The 23,994-nt window shown below is 42.5% G+C and overlaps 1 protein-coding gene across 12 annotated transcripts in view; it reads left to right on the top strand.

The window, feature by feature from the left end:
- Positions 1-23,994, top strand: part of ptprt (protein tyrosine phosphatase receptor type T) — a 131,513-nt gene that overhangs the window by 97,386 nt on the left and 10,133 nt on the right. For 11 of the 12 annotated variants that reach the window (XM_057028858.1, XM_057028856.1, XM_057028855.1 and 8 more), the window contains 9 exons: positions 918-1,010; positions 1,427-1,536; positions 3,584-3,671; positions 16,147-16,223; positions 17,040-17,076; positions 17,378-17,475; positions 18,022-18,138; positions 20,199-20,353; positions 22,222-22,357. In XM_057028858.1, the coding sequence (XP_056884838.1) occupies positions 918-1,010; positions 1,427-1,536; positions 3,584-3,671; positions 16,147-16,223; positions 17,040-17,076; positions 17,378-17,475; positions 18,022-18,138; positions 20,199-20,353; positions 22,222-22,357 (911 nt within the window). The remainder of the gene's footprint in view (positions 1-917; positions 1,011-1,426; positions 1,537-3,583; positions 3,672-16,146; positions 16,224-17,039; positions 17,077-17,377; positions 17,476-18,021; positions 18,139-20,198; positions 20,354-22,221; positions 22,358-23,994) is intronic. The other variant, XM_057028857.1, reaches the window with a different exon arrangement.

Here is a 23,994-nt window from a genome sequence, read left to right as displayed (position 1 = left end):
TCTTGCGGTGTGGCAGAGGAGGAGCCGAACCCGACCCCACGGACACCTTCCCTGACCTCCAGCTGAGCCCTGGGTGTGAGGAGTGCAGCGGCCCTCTCCTGAACGTCTACTACAAGAGCCAACTGGGCCTCCATGGAGCAGACAAACAAACTTTTTATTTGAATATTGTAAAGACAATTAATGGACTGAGGCTACTCAACAGAGCTGCCTGTGTTTGGACGGACAGGTTGGGGGGACAGAGTCCACAGCGGAGGACCCTGTGCAAACCCCCCACCAAAAAAAGGACTGTAGACCTGCAGTAGAGGATCCTACATGGTGCCATTGCCACCAATGCTTTTATCTATATTTTAAACCCTATTGTCTCCAAATAATGTCCATTCTGTGGTCTGTCCAAGATGGTTTTTCATGTTTTTACAGAGTGCAGCAGACTCGCAGGGGTTTTTAGTGTTTTAACTGAGGTTTTTAACCATTTTAGCGTCGCTTTTTCTGCTTGGGTTTTTATTGGCGGGACTGCCTATTAAAAAAAAAAACTGAAGGCACCAAGTGTCAGGTCTTAACCTTTTAAATCACAGAGGCTAAACTGGCAATTTACCTGACGTGCAGGGACAGGATCCGGGATGGGGACACATGCGATGTGGTGGTTATGTGGAGGCAGAACATTAGAGTCAGACTGAGGCTGTAGTTCTGCTTCTACAAGGCCACCACGAACCTGGAAGTCTTTCCGCAGCTGTGGGGACATGAAGGTGTCCTGTGTTCGGTGACAGAGCAGAGACAGCTCAAACTCTCCAACTACCTCATACAATGATGGTGTGATTGTTTAATATATGTTTTATTCTATTTGGTTTATTCTATTTATTATTGTAAATAAAAGTGGTGTTAAAAGTCAAAAATGTTTCTCTCTCTGTGTCCATTAACAGACAGCAGCCAGCCATCACTTGCCCAGTCCTCTCTCAGCCTGCAGAGTTTCCCTTATGGAGAATGTGAGTCCGTGGAAGTCTCCTACCAGAGTGGTATGTTTTCGAACTAATGTATCTAACTGGAGCTAATATGGTCAAAGGCTGGCTGACTTTTTTGAACTGGGTCCTATATTCTTACCTGTGTTTACCACATGTGCTTTCTCTGCCAGGTCAATCAGTAACAGTAGGTACTAAATTATAGTTAGTTAGTTCTGATTACAGGAAGGGTGTAAAAAAAAAAGAATAGCATTGCTATTATGTTAACAGCAGGTCTATCAAGGTACTTGGGGGTTGAGTTTATAAAAGAATTTCTAAATTTGTAAAGTGGCAGCCACGTACGTCATATCAATTTCAGCTTGACCATGTACCGCTTTTCTGCAAGCCAGCACCTCTCTGCTGTATTTCTCAACCTATCCTCACACACCCTCTTCACATCATTGCCTTTGTTTTGATACCTTTGCTTCCTTCAGGTCAGTTCCAGGCAGGCCAGTTTCAGCCAGCCATTCGAGTTGCCGATCTGCTTCAACACATCACCCAGATGAAATGTGGTCAGGGCTATGGATTCAAAGAAGAATATGAGGTAAAATCAATGTGAGAACTTTGTTCTCTAACTTCTCTTTCTAATTTTTAATGTCAACCACCGTAGCTAAAAATGGGATGGATGCAACAGTTAACTTAAAAAGCTGAAATTTAATAATTTAATATTGACCTACAAAATTAAGCAGCAGGTAAATGTTTCAATACTTTTATCTAGTATCGCTTCAGGGGCAAAAATGAAGTGCCTTAATTGATATGAGATGTGTGTATTAAGATACTTAATTGAATATCAGCTACATATCAGAGGGCTTTAATTAAGACTCTCCTGTAGTGGAATGCAAAGTTGGGCAGCTGCGTCACAGCTTATGCAACTGTATACACATGTGAATGCAATAGCATCCTAGAGAAAACACCCACCTGACTGTCCAAAAATAGTTTATGCCTAGTTTTGTTAGTTTTCTAAATACACTTCAAAATACTTGACGTATCCGAACCAGATGGTAAGCATTGTGAAGGTCAAGCTTAGGAAAGATCTGAGCCTTGTGGAGAGGACCAAACGCCGCATCGAGGAGGGGTCATGGGTACTGGTTACCCTAGACGACGAGGGTTAAAGGTGCAGTTCAATGAGTTGTTTTGGCCAGGATTTCCCCGTTTAAACTGAGGATAGTCTAGGGCTCGGACACAACCTCAATGGGAATGCTGGCCTGCGTGATTAAATCCTGGTTGATGAAACTGTCATCTGCACTGCAATCGACATGGAAAGACAAATAAATGGTGTCATGAGACCAAAGAAGCATACCTGGCAGCATGAAACGGACCGAAGAGAAACAAGAATATGCTCCACTCGCCAACACTCTTGGCGAGCTTGGACCAGCTTGGTCCTTTTGGCCAAGCTGGACATGCAGCAATGAAATGGCCTGGTTGACTGTAGCACAGGCAGACCTTGGTGGTCATCAATCTCTGCCTTTCCGAACGGGGGAGTCTGGTTCAGGAGGAGGGACATGGCTTAGTGTTGGTGGTTCAGCTGCAGCGCCACTCAACGTGGCAGAGACCATTGGAGAAACCACATTCCGAATGGGGGAGTCTGGTTCAGAAGGAGGGACATGCCTTTGTGGTGGTGGTTCAGCCGCAGCACCACTCAACCTGGCAGAGACCATTGGAGAAACCACATGACGTAACCTGACCCTCTTTATCTGTCTCTCCCTGAGGTGATTGTCCAAACGGATGGAGAGGTTGATTAAAGTCTCCAAATCTGGCATCTCCTCTCGAGCTGCCAACTCATATTTTGGTTCCTCTGCCAGCCCCTGGATATAAACCCCCCTGGAGGATGGTGTCATTTCAACCATTGTTGGCTGCAAGGATTCAGAAATGGATAGATTAATCAGCCACGTACTAACCCCCTGGTGCAGAGAAAGAAGCTTCGATGCTGCCTTAGTGCTCTGGGCCGGGCGGTTGGACACACTTCTGAGCACTTCTGAGGGGTAGCAATCTTGAATTTATCACTCTGGTATGTTAAAGGTAAAAAATTAAGGAGCACTGTAACAACAAACTACTGCACCTGCCCGCCTCACCAGAGTAACGGTCGGAAATGAGCCATGAGGCTCGCGCTGTGCAGCGGCTGAGGTTGGAACATGAGTCAGCTGTGTGATGACTCCAGATGCCGTTGAGGTTGAAGCAACTGCAGACTCACTTGCACACTCTAAACAAACATGAAAAACTGAAAAAAAACAAATCTAATAATAATCTAATAAACAACTACATTCAACAAAATTCACACACAAAAGGATAGAACAAATACAAAAAAGCACTTTTGCACAATCTCTCACTCTTCATCTTCTACTCACAGACATCTCACTAGAAGAAAAAGAGGAATGACTTGGAAGGAGACATTCAACTATGTGGGAGAAAGATTTTTTTTTTACATCTGTTTTAAGTGTACTTTGTAGGGCTGCTGACCATCCTGGTCCTCATGAATATTTTTGGTACAGTTTTAAAGTGTCCATGTGTAGCAGCTGTGGCCATTGGCCCAAATGTCCCTGCATATTTTGCTGCTTTCACATTTTAACATGGAAATATTTGTGTGTGTTCAGGCCCTGGCAGAGGGACCGACTGCACCCTGGGAAACAGCCAAAAAGGACGCAAACCAAAGCAAGAATCGTTGTGGCAACATCATTGCTTGTGAGTATGGTCTTGGCATAGATGGAGCCTTTAGAGTTATGGGATGATTATGCTATAGATGTTAGATAACTTTCCGTGTGGCCTGGGTCAGCCTTTCCTGGGGCTTTTCCATTACGTGATTACATGTTTGCCTCTTTACGTGTTTATTGTGGGGCTTGTGGAATTATTCCAGGCAGGGCCGAACTTTTATGCAGACAACCGTCTGCTCTGCTCACGTGTCCAACAAAGAGTCAGTGGTGACTCTAAGTCCGGGTTCTTTAGTTGGTAAACTATGATCTAGAGTAGAAGCAAAAACCACTGACTGTCTCATCACCTCCTTCATGGAGGCGCTTAGCATATGAATGTGAGGCTAGTTTTTGTGTTGGCTGAAGAAGCGGGTTGAGTACGGTATTGATATGGAAGAGCTGGTAATGATGGTGCGTGCTTCTCATGTTGGCCATTACTAATACTGTAATAACATTGCCTGTCAAACATAAGCAAGATAACAGAAATCATGACGAAATTGCTTGGAAACAGAACCTGTCTGTCTTGTTTCTTGAAAAGCAGTTTTGAAAGCTCCTGAATGGAAACCACAACACTGTTTTTTCACCAGAACCAGAGGTTCGGCTACAATGTGATGTTTCAAAGACACCTGCCGCTTGGCCTTTTTTCTTCCTTTTTCCCCGTAATGATCCAGTTTGAGCTGTGAAGAGACTGTTCAAGTCGAGATGTGGACTTCTCCCCCGTTAACAAAGCAGCTTCTGTTGTGTCAGTTTAATTCAAGATTTCTGCTCGTTAACTAGGAGCAGTCATACTCAGGAACAAGCCAAACTCAGCTCCTCTAATTCATTTCTCATATAGCTAATGAGTCCCTCTGTGCTATCATACCACCACTGATGTAAAGCTAATGTTTCTTTCTGTGCCTGGCTTCTGAACCCTCTGCTCCCAGGCAAATTAGACCGAAGAGTGTATGTTCCTCCTTTCAGAAATAGGACACTAATGAAAGGAGTGGGTGTCACATTGTCAGACAATTTGGGAGGGAGTGTATTTCATCTGCCCACATCTTCAACAGGAGAGCCAAAAAACAGACCAAACCTGAAAAGCTGACCTAAAAGGTTGTAATTGCTGTTGGTAACGAGATCTCTATTGAATCACAGGCTTGTTTTACAATACATGGAGAGATCCCATTCTCCTCCACTATTAACAGTCCAATTAAAACCAGTTCACTCAATCAAGCTAATTTTGGAAGTAGGAAACAGTGAGTAGAGACAAATTGGTTCAAACACAGCAACCACTATCGTCAAGCTAAAATGTAAAAGCTGCGTTCTTCAATTCATTACCCTTTTGGAAACGATATAATATATTGTGACACAGCCTCACATCAGTCTGAATGTCAATTTTCACAATCAGAACCCGCCACCACCCCCAACATATACTCATTTCTCCTCTGTCTTTGTGGAAGTCTCTGCTCTCCAGGCAGTTCCAATCCCCTCTACAGTATCAGACAATATCAGACTCATTTTTAGCACCCATTGCATTCTGTGCATGACACAGCCTCACATCAGTCTGAATGTCAATTTTCACAATCAGAACCCGCCACCACCCCCAACATATACTCATTTCTCCTCTGTCTTTGTGGAAGTCTCTGCTCTCCAGGCAGTTCCAATCCCCTCTACAGTATCAGACAATATCAGACTCATTTTTAGCACCCATTGCATTCTGTGCATGGCCTCAAACTCTTCAGCAGCCATTTTTGTGTGTTTCATAAATTGAGGTTGATCCCCCGTGTTTCTGCTATACTCAAAGCTCCGGCGTCATCTGTCCATCACTCGGTAGTCAGCGGCCATTTATGTTGGCCAACTGCTGCATGCAGGTTTTTCTATTTGACACTTGAGATTACGGAGTGTTTCATTTTTCATCATGTGGCTCATTTGAACTGGTGCAGCCCGAAAAAAGCAGATCAAATCAAATCAATCTTTATTTACATAGCGTCTTATACAATCAAAATTGTTTCAAGGCACTTTCCAGAATCCCAGGGCCTAACCCCAGACAAGCAACAGTGGCAAGGAAAAACTCCCGTTTAACAGGAAGAAACCTTGAGCAGGACCAGGCTCATGTAGGGGGACCCTCGTGCTGATGGCTGGCTGGGTAAAGAGAGAGGAGAGGAGAGGGAGAGGGAGAGGGAGAGGGAGAAGGAGAAGGAGAAGAGAAGAGAAGAGAGGAGAGGAGAGGCATAGAGCACAGAAACACACACAAAAATACACTATACAACGGGTCAGCGGAGCCGGAGGTCATCATGCAGCTCCGAAGGCGGCGATACCTGTAAATAAATGGGGGGGAGGCAGAAAAACTACACAAGAATCAGCATAACTAGTCTGCTTGATGAGGAGGAGGAAATGAGAGGAGAGGAGAGGAGAAACCATGACCCAGTGGGGTGACAGAGGCCTGTCAGGTGATCATGTTTCTGGACCCCGGCAGCCCCGGCCTATAACAGCATAGCTAAGATGTTAACCTAACGATTTGACGACCCCCTAAGTATGATAATTTGTCTGTGTATGATAGTAACTGGAACTGCAGAATTAGTAGCAATAAGCTTTTTCAAAGAGGTAGGTTTTAAGTCTGATCTTAAAAGTAGAGATGGAGTCAGCCTCCCGTACCTGGACAGGGATGTGGTTCCATAGCAGGGGGGCCTGGTAGCTAAATGCTTGGCCCCTCATTCTACTCCTAGAGACTCTGAGAACCACAAGTAGACCAGCATTCTGAGAGCGGAGCGGTCAATTGGGCTGGTAAGGTGTCACTAGCTCCTCCAGGTAGGATGGAGCTAGGCCTCTGAGGACCTTGTAGATCAAAAGAAAGGTTTTAAAAATTATTCTAAATTTAACGGGCAGCCAATGAAGAGACGCCAGTACAGGAGTTATGTGATCTCTTTTGTCAATACCTGTCAGAATTCTGGCTGCAGCATTTTGGATCAGCTGGTGGCTTCTTAAAGAGTTGTTTGGACACCCTGATAATAAAGAATTACAATAGTCCAGCCTGAAAGTAACAAATGCATGGACTAACTTTTCAGCATCATGCCGCGTCAGTAGTTTCCTGATCTTTGTGATGTTCCTCAAATGAAAAAAGGCACTTCTAGAGACTGTTTTAATGTGTGAGTTGAAGGAGAGATTTTGGTCAAAAGTTACTCCTAGATTCCTCACAGAGAGACTAGATGTTAATGAGATACCATCCAGAGTGATCATGTGATCTAATCTATCCCTAAGAGGTTCAGGACCAAACACCGTGACCTCAGTTTTTCCTGAGTTAAGGAGGAGGAAATTTGACATCCAGGACTTTATATCTTTAAGACGGGTTTGAAGCTTCACTAACTTCTCTGTCTCCTCTGGTTTCATGGATAAATAAAGCTGAGTGTCATCAGCATAACAATGAAAATGTATCCCATGCTGCCGAATAATGTTCCCTAAGGGAAGCATGTACAATGTGAAAAGGATTGGTCCAAGTACAGAACCTTGTGGAACTCCATGGCTAACCCTACTGTATGAGGAGGGAACACCATGGACATGAGCAAACTGATATCTATCAGATAGATATGATCTAAACCAGTCTAGTGCTATCCCTTTAATCCCAAGCACATGTTCCAGTCTCTGTAACAGGGTGCTGTGATCAACTGTATCAAAAGCAGCACTGAGGTCCAGCAGAACCAACATAGAGACCAGTCCATGATCTGAAGCTATGAGAAGATCATTAGTAACTTTAAGAAGTGCTGTTTCTGTGCTGTGGTGAGCTCTAAAGCCTGACCAAAACATCTCAAATAGGCTGTTTCTCTGCAGGTGCTCCAGTAACTGAGTCACCACCAGCTTCTCACGAATTTTAGAGATAAAAGGAACGTTGGATATCGGCCTATAATTTGCTAACACATCAAGATGCAGTGATGGTTTTTTAAGCAACGGCTTAATCACTGTCACCTTGTAGGACGGGGGTACATAACCGGTCACGAAAGAACAATTGATCTGGTCCAGGATAGAACTGCCTATCACTGGTAAAACATCCTTCAACAGGTGTGTTGGGATGGGATCTAAAAGACACATGGTGGTCTTGGATTTCTGAATTAGCGATGACGCCACAGAAAAATATATAGGGCCGAAAGAGTTTAAGAGCTCTTTGGAGAACCTGTATGTTCCCACAGTCAGCACATCTGGTGATGGTCCAGTTGTTGGGATGGCCTGGTTAGCTTTTTCTCTGATAGCTAGAACAGTGAAGAAGCTCATGAAGTCTTCACCACTAAGGGAAGAAGGGATACGTGGATCTAAAACACTGTGACTCTTGGTTAATTTGGCCACAGTGCTGAAAGGAAACCTGGGGTTGTTCTTATTTTCCTCACTTAAAGAAGAAAAATAAGCTGTTCTAGCCCTACAGAGGGCCTTTTTGTAAACTAATAGACAGTCTTTCCAGGCTACATGATACCTGTCTATTTTACAAGAATGCCACTTCCTTTCTAGTCTGTGCGCTTTCTGCTTGAGGGTCCTGATATGTGAATTATATGAGGGGGCACACCTCCTCTGATTTACTATTTTCTTTTTCAGGGGGGCAACAGAATCAAGCGTGATTCTCAGTGAGGTTGCTGCACCTTCAGCAATAGAGTCAACCTCAGCAGGGCTAAGATTATAATGATTGATCCCTGGGGAAACACACAGTGGTTCTGGGATCAATGCAGGGATTGCTTCCTTAAACTTAGCTACAGCATTATCTGAACAACATCTGCTATAGTAAGACTGTTTTCTGAGGATAGAAGAATCCTTAATAATAAATGTGAAAGTGATCAAAGAATGATCTGACAGGAGTGAGTTCTAAAGGGAACAGTGACACATGTTCTACCTCAACACCATAAGTCAGAACTAGATCTAGGGTGTGGTTGAAGCTATGAGTTGGTTTATCTGCTGGAGGAAACCAACTGACTCAAGTAATGAAATGAAGCCATTTCTAAAGCTGTCATTTACAACGTCTACATGGATATTAAAGTCTCCAATAATAATGACTTTATTTGTTCTAAGGACCAAGTCAGATAAGAAGTCAGAGAACTCAGAAAGGAATTCTGAATGTGGCCCAGCAGGGGGCCGATATACAACTACAAATAAAAGTGGCTTTTCTGTCTTACATTTCAGATGGGTGATGCCAAGAGTCAAGCTTTCAAATGAACTGGTGCCATGTTTTGGTCTAGGATTAATTAACCCTCATATTACGAGTTCTTCCAGGAAAAGCCAAAGTCTGTATAATTTGTTGGAATTCCATTGCTGGTTGATTTCAGTCTACAGGACATAGGCATTATAAGCAGATGTGTCCAAAATGTGGCAAAAAAAATCAACAAAGGCCAATGGGCAGTCTTGCGCTGGCAGCTGTATGTTGCTGTTACTTTGACCAGATTGTCCACCCCTCCTTTAGTGGCATTATAATCCAGGATCATTTGTGGCTTCTTGTCTTCTCTAGAGATGCATCTTTGTGCATTGTACTCATTACATTACATTACATACTCCCCTATTAACATGCCCGGGTCAAATTGACCCGCAACATCATCAACGTAACTAAAAAGTGCACAGACATTCCAAGACACACCAACGTGTCCAGATTTTGCACACCTGTTCATGACCCTAAATGAGGAAAAGTCACCAAATTTCATGAAGAAAAAAAAAGATAGCCAGCACTTTGGACAACACAAAATCTTAAACGGGTCAAATTAACATAATATGAGGGTTAATAACTTGCAGTGATAGACTGCTGCCACTCCCCCTCCTCGACCAGTAACACAAGGAATATGATAATTAAGATGGGTAGGAGGAGTAGATTAATTTGAGCTAACATACTCCTCCTGAAGCCAGGTCTCAGTAAGACAAAATAAATCAATGTGATGATCCGCTACCAGGTCGTGCAGGGATTTACACAAAAAAGATCTAATATTTGATAGTCCACACTTAATTGTGATTTTAGTTTCTCCAACTTGTGCTTTGGTATTAATTATAATAAGATTATGGTGATTGACCGCTCCCCTACTCTGTGCTTGGTGAACCTTTAATCGTGGAACAGAGACTACCTCTATAGTGTTAAATATGTTATTGTTGGTGGATGAGGGTTCTATGGAAGCAGCAGAGAGGTGTGTAAGACTACAACTCTGCATCCTGGTCTGGACCCTGGATTGTCAGGTCACTTTGGGTCTAATAAAATTAGCCAAGTTACTAGAAATGAGAGAGGCACCATCCCGTGTGGGATGGACACCGTCTCTCCTGATCAGACCAGGTTTTCCCCAAAAAGTGCTCCAATTGTCTACAAAGGCCACCTGGTTTTCGGGGCACCACCGTGACAGCCAACGTCGAAGCGACGACATGCGACTATGTTAATTTTGGTGACCTCCGACTGGCGAAACCGGGTGTCGTTTGCGCCGACGTGAATAATAACTTTACCAAATTTACATTAACTTTTCACCAGGAGCTTTAGATTCGCTTCTATGTCGCCCGCTCTGGCCCCCGGAATGCACTTAACTATGGTCGCTGAAGTCGGCTTGACGTAGCGCAAAACAAATTCGCCAGTTACCAGGGTTGGTTTCTCAGCGGGTGTGTCGCCGAGTGGGGAAAAACGATTAGCCACGGGAAGTGGGTGGTGGTGCACCGTGGGCCTTTGGTTTGGGCTACGCTTCCTGCGAACCGTCACCCAGCCGCTCTGGCTAGCCGGCTGCTCGGCTGCTGACGGGGACCACTAGCTGTAGCTACGCTAGGCGGCTCTGCAGCAGCTAGCTTCTCCTGGCTACCTGACGCAACTCCAGCTAACTCCAAGCTGCGGAACCGAGTCTCAAGCTCACTAAGTCTCGCCTCCATAGTGGTAAATAAACTACACTTTCTGCACCTATTCCCGCCACTAAAGGAGGCAGAGGAGTAACTAAACATTTCACACGCTGAACAGACAAAGACACCGGGTGAAAGTAAAGTAAGTAAAGTGAATACAACACACCAAGTGTTCAATTTTAAGTAAAGTGAATACAACACACCAAGTGTTCAATTTTAAGTAAAGTGAATACAACACACCGTGCACAGTGCAACCAATGAACGATTGAGAAGACAGGAAGTGACGCAATACGTTACCAGAGAACTAAAGCCTTTTATTTTACACGTTTACTGTGCAAACTGGTTGCAAGTTTCAAAAAGGCAATAGTGGAGTAAATAGAACTACTTCAGAGGCCATAAGCATGCGGAAAAGTGAAGAAAGGCACTTTAACACACTTATATTCATGCACTCAATCACACATGCTATTAAATTCCCTGATGCCCTGAGCTGCACTGACGCTGAAATGAGATGAGCTCCACTGGGAGTTAACTGATTAAGTATATCTGTGACAGACACAATCCCTGCTTAGTGCCTTCAGAGGAGAGATGAGAGGGAGGATGGGTAGAAGCGTGAAACATCTTGTTCAGCAATTTATGTATGAGGTTTTTTTTTTCTTTCTTTCCTCTGAAACACCACCCTAATGTGATGATGTGCACACCCAACAGCAGCTTTTAACGCACACTTTATGTTGTGTGGTTTCTCTTCCTGCTGAGTAGAAAATAATTTCTTAGTGTTTTTCTCTTTATTGTCAATTTGTTTCTCTTTAAGAAAGAACAATTTCAATTGACAAGTGTGGCTGTTACGGGAGTGTATGGCCTGTAGCTACCTGCCATGTTTGCAGCATCATCTATCAAGACCAACAACTGAACAACAGGAAGGGATCATATCCTCCTGTGCTGCCATGACCTTGAAAGTCAGGGACCCCTGAACATTGTGGTCCAATCTTCTATGTGTGCACATAAAATGGGATCAGCCCCCTCTGCTTTCACTAAAGGTTCCCACCTTCATCCCTGGGCCTGTTCTTGCCAAATGCTTCGTGAAACCACAGTTCTGACCTCAAATGTGCAATTCTGTCCCCTGTCCTCTCAGGGTCCTGGCAACCTACTGTGTCCCTGTCCTTTGTACCTTGCCTTTAGGTTCCTGCCTTGTATTTTAGTTTGTAAATCCTGTCCTGTCCATTCAACTTGTCTCATTAAATATTTAAAGTCCCCCTCAAACAACACAACAAACTCAGGAATGGCTGAAGAATCTTGAGATCTTCTGAGATCCTTGTATGAGCTTTTACCACTCCGCAAAACTCCATCAGCCTGATATGAGAACCTTTTCAGGTTTTTCCTGCAGTTCAAACACAAAACACAACAACCGTGTACCAACCCTGATCCAAGAACCGGGGCTAAAATCGTCCCAGTGATTAATGATGTGGAAAAGGTGCCTACATTATGTTTTCGGAGATGGGGCTACTTTACAAACACCGTGCATGATTAGACTCTGTCTTGAATATGATCCAAAGACCTGCTTGGTGTGGAAGGAAATCACTGTTCTTTTGAGAACAATAACATATGATTAACTTTAGTCCATCTAAAGTCAATCTTTCTTATGATTCAAGGCCCATTACATGCTGGCTTCATAATTCCATAAATTGCAGTATATTGGAGCTATGAGCCCATGAGGACTCTGCCTCAGGAATGAGGCTGCTTTGAACTTGCACCTCTAAAGCTACTGCTGCTGCTACTTATTGTAATAGGAGTCATTCAGAGTTTGGAATCCTCCAATTTTCTTTTCTGTGTTGTGTTATTAGTTCACCTGGATCCCATATCTCTTAAGGATCCTTTTTGCTGCTTCTTATTGTCTGGTTAGATTTAGGGAGGAAATTGAGTGAAAATCAGAGGCCAAATATAAACTGCATTTTAAAAACAGCAGAAAAGAAAACTAAAGCTGAACCAAGCAGGAAAGAGGAGAAGTTTGGAAATGGATGACAGGAGAGTAGAGGGCAAAGAGACACAGCTTGGATGAAGGAGTGCAGTTCATTAAAGAGTAAGGGCTTTGTGACCCTTTGCCCTTGGACACAACAGTTTTTGAGGACCTTGCTGGATGACATCAGGGAGCTCAGTGGTTGTTACATATACAACAGCCTGGAACTATGTTTCAGTCGCTCTGGATAAACAACTATGCTAGTTCAGGGATTTTGCTCTATCCGGGTATGATTACAGCCACACCAACTAAAGAGCTTCATATTTGCAACGTCAACTATCATTGATGGGTAAGCTAAATTAATTGACAGTGCACTACAAGTGGTCCTGCTCATCAATGTGAGATTATGCTTGATCGATCTTTTATCCTCTTCTGCTCGTCTTTCTATACTGATATTTTCAGTGCTTTTACTCACCACATGATACCAAGTGATATAAAAATCAACAGATAATGATTTTATTTATTTAATAAGCCAACAACTTTCATCACTGTTTTAGTAGTTTTACTAAAGCAGATTAAAGATGTGAACAAAACTTTACTCATACTACAAGTGGTACCTTATCCCCAATATGCTTGCATGTGAAGGTCATAAAATATATTGATAGTGTAAATTTTTATTTACTTTACACAATATATTGTGGGGCTATTTTTCTTCAATGTTTGTTGTTTTCTGTTGAATAGACTTTGGAGTATTATTTTCATTTTTGAACCCAGTGTCCACATATGGTCAGATCTTCACCCAGATAGAAGTTTTCTTGTACAGAAAAGAACCAGCCCCCTCCCATCCTTCCACCAGCTCGAGTGATGTGAGAGTCTGATACTGGGTGTTTACTTGTGTAATTACTGATGTCTAAAGCAACCAAGACAGCATGGGTTAAGCTTCAATGAGGGAGGAACGGGACTGGGAAGAAGTCAGCAGAGACCATTAACAGAATCAGCAGAAAATAAGGAAAATGTAGAAAAACAGGAGAAGAGAAAAATAAGAGCGCACCTAAGATCCCCCTGTTGTGTTTGTTTTTCTGTGATTGGTGACAAAATCCTGCTGAAGCTGCAGATTGTGAGAAATTTCATACCCATCCCATCCATCCATCCATCCATCCATCCATCCATCCATCCATCCATCCATCCATCCATCCATCCATCCATCCATCCATCCATCCATCCATCCATCTCTGGAAGCCATTGAAAAACCACAATAGCAAGGTCAAAGCCTGGAATCCAACCCAGAAGCTTTCTGCCAACCGCTGAACCACAGCTTCATTATTGCTCAGTAGAGTAGAGCAACAGGGAGGTGTTGTCACTTTGTTCACTGCTACAATGTAGTGATGCTAATTCAGAAATCCAAGACCACCACGTGTCTCTTAGATCCCATCTCAACACACTTGTTGAATGATGTTTTACCACTGATAGGCAGCTCTATCCTGAACCAGGTCAATTGTTCTTTAGTGACAGGATATGTACCCCGGTCCTACAAGGTGGCAGTGATTAAGCCGTTGCTTAAAAAAAACATCACTGGATCCTGATGTGTTAGCAAATTATAGGCCGATATCCAAGTTTCCTTTTATCTCTAAAATTCTTGAGAAGGTGGTGGTGACTCAGTTACTGGAGCACCTGTAGAGAAACAGCCTATTTGAGATGTTTCAGTCAGGCTTTAGAGCTCATCACAGCACAGAAACAGCACTTCTTAAAGTTACTAATGATCTTCTCATATCTTCAGATCATGGACTGGTCTCTATGCTGGTTCTGCTGGACCTCAGTGCTGCTTTTGATACAGTTGATCACAGCATCTTGTTACAGAGACTGGAACATGTGATTGGGATTAAAGGGACATTATTCGGCAGCATGGGATAAATTTTCATTGTTATGCTGATGACACTCAGCTTTATTCATCCATGAAACCAGAGGAGACAGAGAAGTTAGTGAAGCTTCAAACCTGTCCTAAAGATATAAAGTCCTGGATGTCAAATTTCCTCCTCACTTAACTCAGGAAAAACTGAGGTCACGGTGTTTGGTCCTGAACCTCTTAGGGATAGATTAGATCACATGATCACTCTAGATGGTATCTCATTAACATCTAGTCTCTCTGTGAGGAATCTAGGAGTAACTTTTGACCAAAATCTCTCCTTCAACTCACACATTAAAACAGTCGCTAGAAGTGCCTTTTTTCATTTGAGGAACATCACAAAGATCAGGAAACTACTGACGCGGCATGATGCTGAAAAGTTAGTCCATGCATTTGTTACCTCCAGGCTGGACTATTGTAATTCTTTATTATCAGGGTGTTCAAACAACTCTTTAAGAAGCCTCCAGTTGATCCAAAATGCTGCAGCCAGAATTCTGACAGGTATTGACAAAAGAGATCATATACCTCCTGTAGTGGTGTCTCTTCATTGGCTGCCCGTTAAATTTAGAATATTTTTTAAAACCTTTTTTCTGACCTACAAGGTCCTCAGAGGCCTAGCTCCATCCTACCTGGAGGAGCTAGTGACACCATACCAGCCCAATAGACCGCTCCACTCTCAGAATGCTGGTCTACTTGTGGTTCTCAGAGTCTCTAGGAGTAGAATGGGGGGCTGAGCATTTAGCTAACAGGCCCCCCTGCTATGGAACCAGCTCCCTGTCCAGGTACGGGAGGCTGACTCCATCTTTACTTTTAAGATTAGACTTAAAACCTACCTTTTTGAAAAAGCTTATTGTTACAAATTATCATACTTGGGGGGTCGTCTAATCATTAGGTTAACATCAACAGGCAGATGAGTTATCCAAATTGGATCTCTGTATCAACTGTACTACAACTAGGTATTTTCTTGAATATGTTTCACCTTCTCTCCAAAAGGCTTTTTCAGATCTAAACTCACTAAGGGAATAGCTTGAAAATATAGCCCTAGTGGACCATTAGCATGCTAATGATCTGGGTGGTCATTTGAGAGTCGTTGGTAGGGTCTTTCATCTAGTTTCGGTTTGTGTGTCTCCCCAATTTCTGCAGGGTCACATGGTGGTGAGTCACTAGGTCTCGTAAATTGGTGTGAACCTTTGGATTGTTGATGGAAAGCGTGGAGGACTGCATTGTATGTGGATGATATGAAGTGCCTAAGTCCACCACCTGTGTTTAAGAATGGATTTTCCAATTTAATGTGGATGGCTTCTTAGACACCCCTCTCAAACCAGCAATCTTCATTTGATTGTCCTCAAAGGAGTGCCCGCTTTCCTTTAGTTGTAGGTGTACTGCTGAGTCCTGACCTGTAGAGGTGGCACGTCCAAGCAGCAAGAGTCAAGGTTACCATAAGTAGTACATAAACTCTCCGAAGATGGCAGGCGCTCGATCCTTAAATGGAAGGCTGATGGAAATTGCCGGCACGTGGGTCCGCCTGCAGCGCCAGCTGTGGATAATCATTGGCTCCTCCACGCCCCCTGCAGGAAGAAACAGGCAACAAGCGACCCGGAACCCTGGACCCCAACAGAAATGGGACGGGGAAAGTGGGAGAGGGAAATGTGAGAGGGAATACGATCCGCTGATGTGTGGAACTAGATGGTAGAAAAATGTGTGATCACTGTCAGCAACTCTGGGCCTGCTTGGTTCCAAGGTCCAGGTAGCTGCTTCAAACTGTGGATAAATATAACTTTAGGCTTGTTACATTTGTGCTTTCTGATCCCACAGATGATCACTCTCGGGTCCGACTCCAGCTGCTGGATGGAAATCTCCACTCCGACTACATCAACGCTAATTACATTAATGTGAGTCACACACACACACACACACACACACACACACACACACACACACACACTCTTTTCTTCTTATTCACATCTTCTCATTTCCATCCATCCATCCATCCATCCATCCATCCATCCATCCATCCATCCATCCATCCATCATCCATCATCCATCCATTCATCCAGCCATTTATTTTTTGAGAATATACAAAATATATTAAATATATGAATATATAAATATATAAAAGTATGTTGGTAATGAGAAAAGCTGCATCAAACAACAGAAGGACAATTACTGGTTTCACCTTTCATTTATCATGTGCAGATGATTCAAATGGTTTCAATTATTTATTGATAGTTTATCTGAAAAGCAAGCTTGAATTCCATTTCCAAGTAAAGTGAGTGAAATAAAAAGGAAGAACGGGCCAAAAAGGGAAATGGGGGCTCAAGTATTGAGTGGATGGGAGGAATGCGGGGGGAGGGTGGTTAGAAAGGACGCAGAACAGAAAGAGGATTCAGTTTTGAGATTGAAGGTACAAAACATAAGAGAGGAAAAGTTAATTGAAGGGAAGGTGCTAAAAACGCCCTTCAGCAGCTGAAAGAACATATGTTTCAAAAAGCTGTGAGAAGATGTGACGATCGTTGAGGTTTGACAAAGGAAGAATGGGTAGACATAAAAGCAGTGTGACCAAGTGAATTTAAATAAAAGAGCAAGAAATGTAAAAGAGGGAGCTAAAGTGTTGCTCTTTGGCTCTAGTGAGGGACAAATGTGTGAGGGGACATAGAAAAGTAACACAGTGAGGATTATTTCAAGTTTCACCATTTTCTTTCTCACAGGGATACAGCCAACCCAGACATTACATTGCCACCCAAGGTAATTAAAGCCCGAGATGATTGTGTCCCCACGTTGCAGATGGTTGTGTGTGTATGTGTGTGTAAATGTTGTACTCTTCGGCTGAGAGACTATTACCACAACCTCCTAAATCTCAATCGGTGAAAAAACTCCTGACAAATCTAAGATCCAATTACCTTATACTCCCCAAGCTGCTGGTGGGTTTGATTTTTTGCAGTGTGTGTGTTCTCTTGTGTACCTTATGTGTATTTCTGTGCATTGTGTGCTGTACATACTGTCCACGCTTGTGTGGGAAAACATTTAAACTGTGTGTGTGCCTCAGGGCCCATGCAAGAGACAGTGAGGGATTTCTGGAGGATGGTCTGGCAAGAAAACACATCTTCTATCGTCATGGTTACCAATCTTGTTGAGGTGGGCAGGGTAGGTTGATCACAGAGATGATTAAATGTTTGTATGTGGGTTGAATGAGACATTGTGAAATCATATTTGTGTATTAAACATTAATGGATTAGATACAGTATTTATACTGTTGTTATATAGTAAAGCTACAATCAGAGCAAATGTGAGATCATCATTGATATTCCAGAGACAATCTGGCACAACAGAAGTTACAGTAATATACAGGAAGGGTTCAATCACTCTCAGTTTGATGGCTTTGACCTCCATGAAGGTTTTAATCTGATTGCTGCGTGCACACATTCTGCACGTCATCCCACCTCTTATTGCAGAATGTTAGCTCCTGAAGAGTGTCAAACACACAGCTTATGTGATTAACACGTGGCATTCTTCTGAACCACATTTCTCCTGTGAAATTTCCATATTTTATATGACACTCCGCAACAACTCTGGCAACTACATTAAATTGGTCCCAGCCTTTTTCAATTATTACAACAGATATGTAGTTTAACCATTTTATTTTGTACCCTTTTATCATATCTTGTATTTTGATCCAATGTTATTTTTCAGGTAAAGTGTGTGCGTTACTGGCCCGATGAAACTGAAATATACGGTGACATCAAGGTGACCCTGACAGAAACTGAACCGCTGGCTGAATTTGTCATTCGAACATTCACTGTGCAAAAGGTAAAAAACATGAGCATCAACCTCAGATCATTTCATCAGTTATAGCAGGAAGCAGGTTTTTATATTTTACATATTCTGATATTATTTTAGCACTTTATGTGGAGTGAGCTCAACCAACTATTGCGATATATTGATAACCTGCTTTTCTCTCTTGGCATATGAGTGTCAGACAAAGATGGTTCACTGTTCCTTTAGCACTCTGCACTTGCTTGCGTTTCCCCATAATTCCCCGTAATAATCCAAACTCACTCAGAAGCTCAAATCATGTGGTATTAAACCTGGTAGCGGATTGTAGAATATCTGAGAAAAGAACTGTCAGAAATGCATGGAATGTTAGCATCAACAGCAACAGTTAGCATTAACAGGACACCAAGGATGAGATGTGAGAGTAGAATTGTAACTGATGATTGTTTTTCACAAATCATGAAAAATTGTACTTTGCCGCAGCTGTCTGCATTTTTTCCCCCCTCTGGATTTAGCCAGACATGCCCCCCTCCCCCTGCCATTTCATATCTCCTTCCCTCGTGCAAAAGCAGCTTATAAAGACATGCCTTCAAGTCCTAGCTGTCAGCTTGTTTAGCAAGTCATTAATTCATACCACCTTTGTGCGCGTGTGTGTGTGTGCGTGTGTGTGTGTGTGTGTGTGTGTGTGTGTGTGTGTGTGTGCGTGCGTGTGTGCATGCTCGCATGAATGGATGGATGCACAAGTAGATGCATGTATTGTAAGCTGATTTTGAAATGTTGGTCTTTTGGCAGACAGCATTAACGCGCACAAACCCACACACACACCCACACACACACACACACGATAAACTGAGATATCTTTAAACTACAGAAGATTATGTCTGAATGTATGTGTAACAAAGGCAAAGCAAGACAAAGACGAGAGAGAGGACTGCCCGTGCTGATTCTGCACCACAGCTAAAGAGCTTTAATTGCAGTGAATAAATGAGAACAAGATCTTAATGTAAAGGGTTATTAATGTCACGTCCAGGAAGATTAACAGCACTGTTGTGGAGAAGGTGGCAGAGTGGGATTCAAAAAATGAGTGGATTCAGCATGAAAACGACAGGAAAACTAGGAATCTGAAATTTGAAAGTTGCTAAGGAAAGTTACTATTACAGCTGTAAGGAGACTTTTAGACCCCTGGACATGCTGGGGTGTGCAGCAACAGCATTCCCCTCGGTGTGGCCTCCTCCCTCCCTGCATTATCAACAGCTCTAGGAGCCTTTTGATTTAAATGTGCATGTAAAAGATGTTTGTTCTGACCCATCATCTGATTCATCAGGTAAAGAATATTCCTGAAGAATCCAAAGTCTTTATGCAGAAATCTGATCAGAAGCTGCAATGTCAGGTCTTCTCATATGGAATCAAATGCTCTTGTTAAGATTGTAGAGGTATAATGGAATAAATGTTCATAGGAAGAGCGTTTTAGAGCAAAAAAGTGAACAAGGGGTTATATAGACTACAGATTTTTTTTCCAAAAACCATCTAGGACAGTGTAGAAGACGCATCAAACAATCCTATATCCTATGTGAAATCACATGATGAAAATAGCTTTGTTCATACTCTTGCATTGTTTCATAGATTTCTTCATATTCATATGGATGTGTATTGTCATCTGAATAAATAGGTGAATAATAATCTGAGATAGAAAAAAACTAAGCTGAAAGTTTTGTCTGACACTGAAATGTTATGTGTAATTTTTGATTTTTAATTTAATTTTGTTTTGAAGGGAAGAGACAACTGTTGCTTAAGTAAGAACCACATCACAGCATTTCCCCCTCTTATTCGTTTGCTAAACGGCCAAGATGACATTTGTAAAAGTAGGTCTGCAGCCCAGATCCCCCCCTTCCCCCCATGTCAGATACTCTAAAGTGCCTCCTTGACATCGACAAGCTAAATTTCTTTTGTGTCTGTGGTCCAGGAGGCTCCACAGCCTTTCCAGCTGTAAATGGGTCTGTTCAGCTGTGATATGTCATCCTGTCACTCTTTCCTGAAAGTGTTGCAACAAAATTGACATCTGTGCTTTGTCATCATCCACTTTGTGTGTTTTCCAGAAGGGCTATCATGACATCCGTGAAGTCCGTCAGTTTCATTTCACCAGCTGGCCTGACCATGGCGTTCCCTGCTACGCCACCGGACTGCTTGGATTTATCCGCCAGGTCAAGTTCCTTAACCCTCCTGGTACTGGACCGATAGTAGCCCACTGCAGGTAAGAAAAGAGGATCAGACACATCAGTGAGTGAGTGAGTGAGTGAGTGAGTGAGTGAGTGAGTGAGTGAGTGAGTGAGTGAGTGAGTGAGTGAGTGAGTGAGTGAGTGAGTGAGTGAGTGGGACGGGCGGATGGACGGACGGACGGACGGACAGACAGACAGACAGTCAAATTCTTCAGATTAGCAAGAGCTGTAAGATCACCATGGTGACCACCACAGTATGTTATTAGATTTTGTTCCATTGAGCCCATCAGTTATGGTGTTTTATTCAGTTTGTCTGGGTCATGATCCTGGAGCCAAACCTGTTCCAAAGATGTTGAAGGCAGGTGTTCACAAAGGGCCCCAGCCCTTGCAGGACCAGGTCATTATTGTGTGTTCTTGTAAGGTTTCTTTTGTCATTTGAACATTTTTATAGTTGATAGTTCATGAACCTCTTGAATGCACCATATGAGTTGCTGTTGCTCCAACAATGTCAACACACAGCCACAGTAAATGTATCCAGATGTTGTAGCAGTCACTTTCAATTTTAAGGGCACACATTCACTCGAGAGCAGCCTGGGTCATCTTATTTTCAAACGAACACACACACACACACACACACACACATTTGCAGCAAGATGCTGTTCTCAACATTAATCACAAAGGTTTACAGGTAATGTGCTGAGACACCCCCTCCTTTTTTCTTTCTCCTTTCTATCAGTCCGTCTCTCCACACTCTATTCCCCAGCCCTCCTTTGGGAACTGTCATAAGCCTTGCAAAGTGAAAGATTCCTTTCTCTGCTCCTTCCATCCATGTTTCATCCTCCCTTCTGTACCTCCTTTGATCTTTCCCCAGTGATGACCACTTCTGTCACACCTAATCTCTTCTCCCCCTGTCTACTACCTTTTCTCTTGTGCTCATTTAATCTATGCATCTGTGCATGTGCCCCCAAGTGTGTGTGTTCTCATCCTGAGTGAGGATCTTTTTGGAATGTGAGGTTTGAACTTTGTCAGGTCCTCACTGCTTCAACAGGCTAAGGCATGATTTTGAGTTGTGATTTTGAATTGGATTTAGCTGAAAGGTAAGAGGTCAGGAAATACTGCATCTCAGTGAGAGTCCAAATAAAAATAGAGGCACAGAGAAAAGAAAGAACAATGGGGGAGGGATACCAGCATCACACTAATTTCAGTCAGACGGGCTCGGCAACAGCATACAAATGCACAAGATGTAGGACATCTGCAAAGAAGACAAAGCAGCAAGGGACGTTATGCCAATCCTTACGATGTTTCAAAGGAAGGGTTTTGTAAGAAGCAATAACCATGCCCACTAAAAGGGGACTCATTCCACACATGAGTTTGATAAGTTGTAGCACAGTGACTTACAAACAGGTCTGTTGCTGCTGATAGTGAAGAATGGCTAAAATGGGCTCTATTGTTTGCTGCAAGCATGGAAGAGAAGCTCAAATCGCACCAAATCAAGAGTCCTGCTTCGGTCTCCATAATTTGTAAAAAGCTTTCATCTGGAATTGGTCAGTTCGTGGACTCATTGCCTTTACGTTTCCTCTTTGATTTTAAAAGTATGCCCAGCCACACATTTACTTAGATGTGTTGTCTTAACGAATGGCTTTGACAGTATCCGCCTTTTTCAAATGGAGGACAGATACATGCAGTCTACAGTGCAGTCAAATGGAATAGAAGGCCATGTTTTTCATTTTACCGATCCAAGAAAAGAAAGTCTGCAGCCGTCTGCAGGGAGAGGTGAAGGGAGTGATCCACAATCACCCAGACAAGCACAAAATTCCACTCTGCACTTAAAAGGGAAAATATGCATGTGTTTGATGTTTGATGTGACAGATCATACCTGGCTTGCACTTTCTTCTCCATGCAGTGCTGGTGCTGGAAGGACAGGCTGCTTCATTGCAGTTGACTTTCTCCTGGACATGGCGGAGAACGAAGGAGTGGTGGATATTTTCAACTGCATCAGAGAGCTGAGGTCTCAACGCGTCAACATGGTCCAGACGGAGGTTGGTCCCTCTTCTGATTTATTTGTTTCTATGTAAGGCCTTCCTCTGAGTACCTTTGGTTATTCTGAAGAAAATCTTGCCAATTAAAAGAACTTCAGTGGAAATAATGAAAACTGACTTTTAGAAGTACCTCTTCGAGGAAAGTCAGACACACTAATGATTACAGTGTTTGCAAGCTCCGTCACTGGATTAATAGCACGTATCACATGCAAGAATGGGCACGTGTGGAGTTGAAAGTGAGGCTTTTGAATATATGCGGCAGCAATTTGTGTCAGTGTCAGAGCTGCCTGATGCCACTATAATCCTTCCCTTTACAACACAAAGCAATTAATCTTTTAAAAGGCAGAGATGAAAGGTGTGTGTGTGTGTGCGTGTCTGTCTGTGTGTGGGTGTGTGTATGTGTGTGCGTGTGTGTGTGTGTATGTGCATGTGGGAAGGGGGGATGCTTTTACATGTGTTCGATTAAAAAGGTAATGTCTTTCCAGCCCTACAAAAATGTAGCGCTGGAAGTCTCCCCCAGCTCCAAGGGCAGTATCGAATATTCAACAAGTAGTGAGCACATCACAAAAACTTGCAATTCAGAGACTGAATGAGACAAAAGAAAAAAATTGTGGAAAGAAATATTTTTTTTTTTTAAATTGCAGCTGAGGCTCCAATGTTGCTATTTAATGAACATGGAAAACAGCGGTTTCATTTGCTTTTTATTCATTTGCTGCCTTTCAAAAGAGAAGTTGTTCACGTGTCAATCAGCCTTTATTGCGTTTGCATCTGCACTTACATGTTCTCAGCATACAGCTACATTAGAGTCGACATACTGAGCAAAGTTTAGCCTTTCAGAATGTTTTTTACATGTAGAAAACATATTTAAATATGAAATAACATTGACCAAAGCAGTAGCAAAAAAACCCTAGAAATAGTAACTAAAGTAGTAACTGAAGTAAGTAACTGATAAAACAGTAGATTGATGATCTTCAAATTAGTTAGAACTAAATTTTCCTTTTAACAACTAATGTAGGTCTTTCCAAAACTATGCTGCAGTTTCCTTCAGCCATAACTTTGCTGAGGGCAATTGTATATTTTTCCTGAAAAGAACAAACAATCTTCTAGCTTGGAGCCCAAAATCAAATTAAAATCCACAATATTCCACATTTTTACCCATTCACAGTTTGCCAAAATGAGCATTCCCATCACAATGGAACAGTGTTCCTTTTACTTCTAAATACTTACACCAAAAATCTGGAATATTAGGATGGATTTGATTTCCCTGCGGTGGTATCACTTCCCATTAACCACTTATACTGGAGCTATTTCAAGTTTGTAAGTTTTGCATTTTGCTAGTCACGTCCCAGATTTCCTCAAGTATATCCTCTCCAATATCCGCTTCTAATACTTCCAATCTGTCTTTAGATGATTCATTTTCATGAGACATCAAAGTACCATTTAGCCTGATTGGTCATATTAGCAAAGGAGACTCTAATATTAGCATTTTTTGATGAGATAAAATGTTTGAGTTGTAAATAGTTAAAAAAAAGAAAAGAAATGAGCATATTGATATACCTGATACCTTAAATATTTGCTGAAAGGATAGCAGTCACTTCAGTGGTCCTTTCCTGTTCTGCCAAGGGGATGGGATTGTG

This window comes from Takifugu flavidus, chromosome 4 (assembly GCF_003711565.1).
Source record: "Takifugu flavidus isolate HTHZ2018 chromosome 4, ASM371156v2, whole genome shotgun sequence".
Taxonomy (NCBI): domain Eukaryota; kingdom Metazoa; phylum Chordata; class Actinopteri; order Tetraodontiformes; family Tetraodontidae; genus Takifugu; species Takifugu flavidus.
The sequence above is the reverse complement of the archived record's forward strand: the minus strand, read 5'-3'. Positions and strand labels throughout refer to the sequence as shown.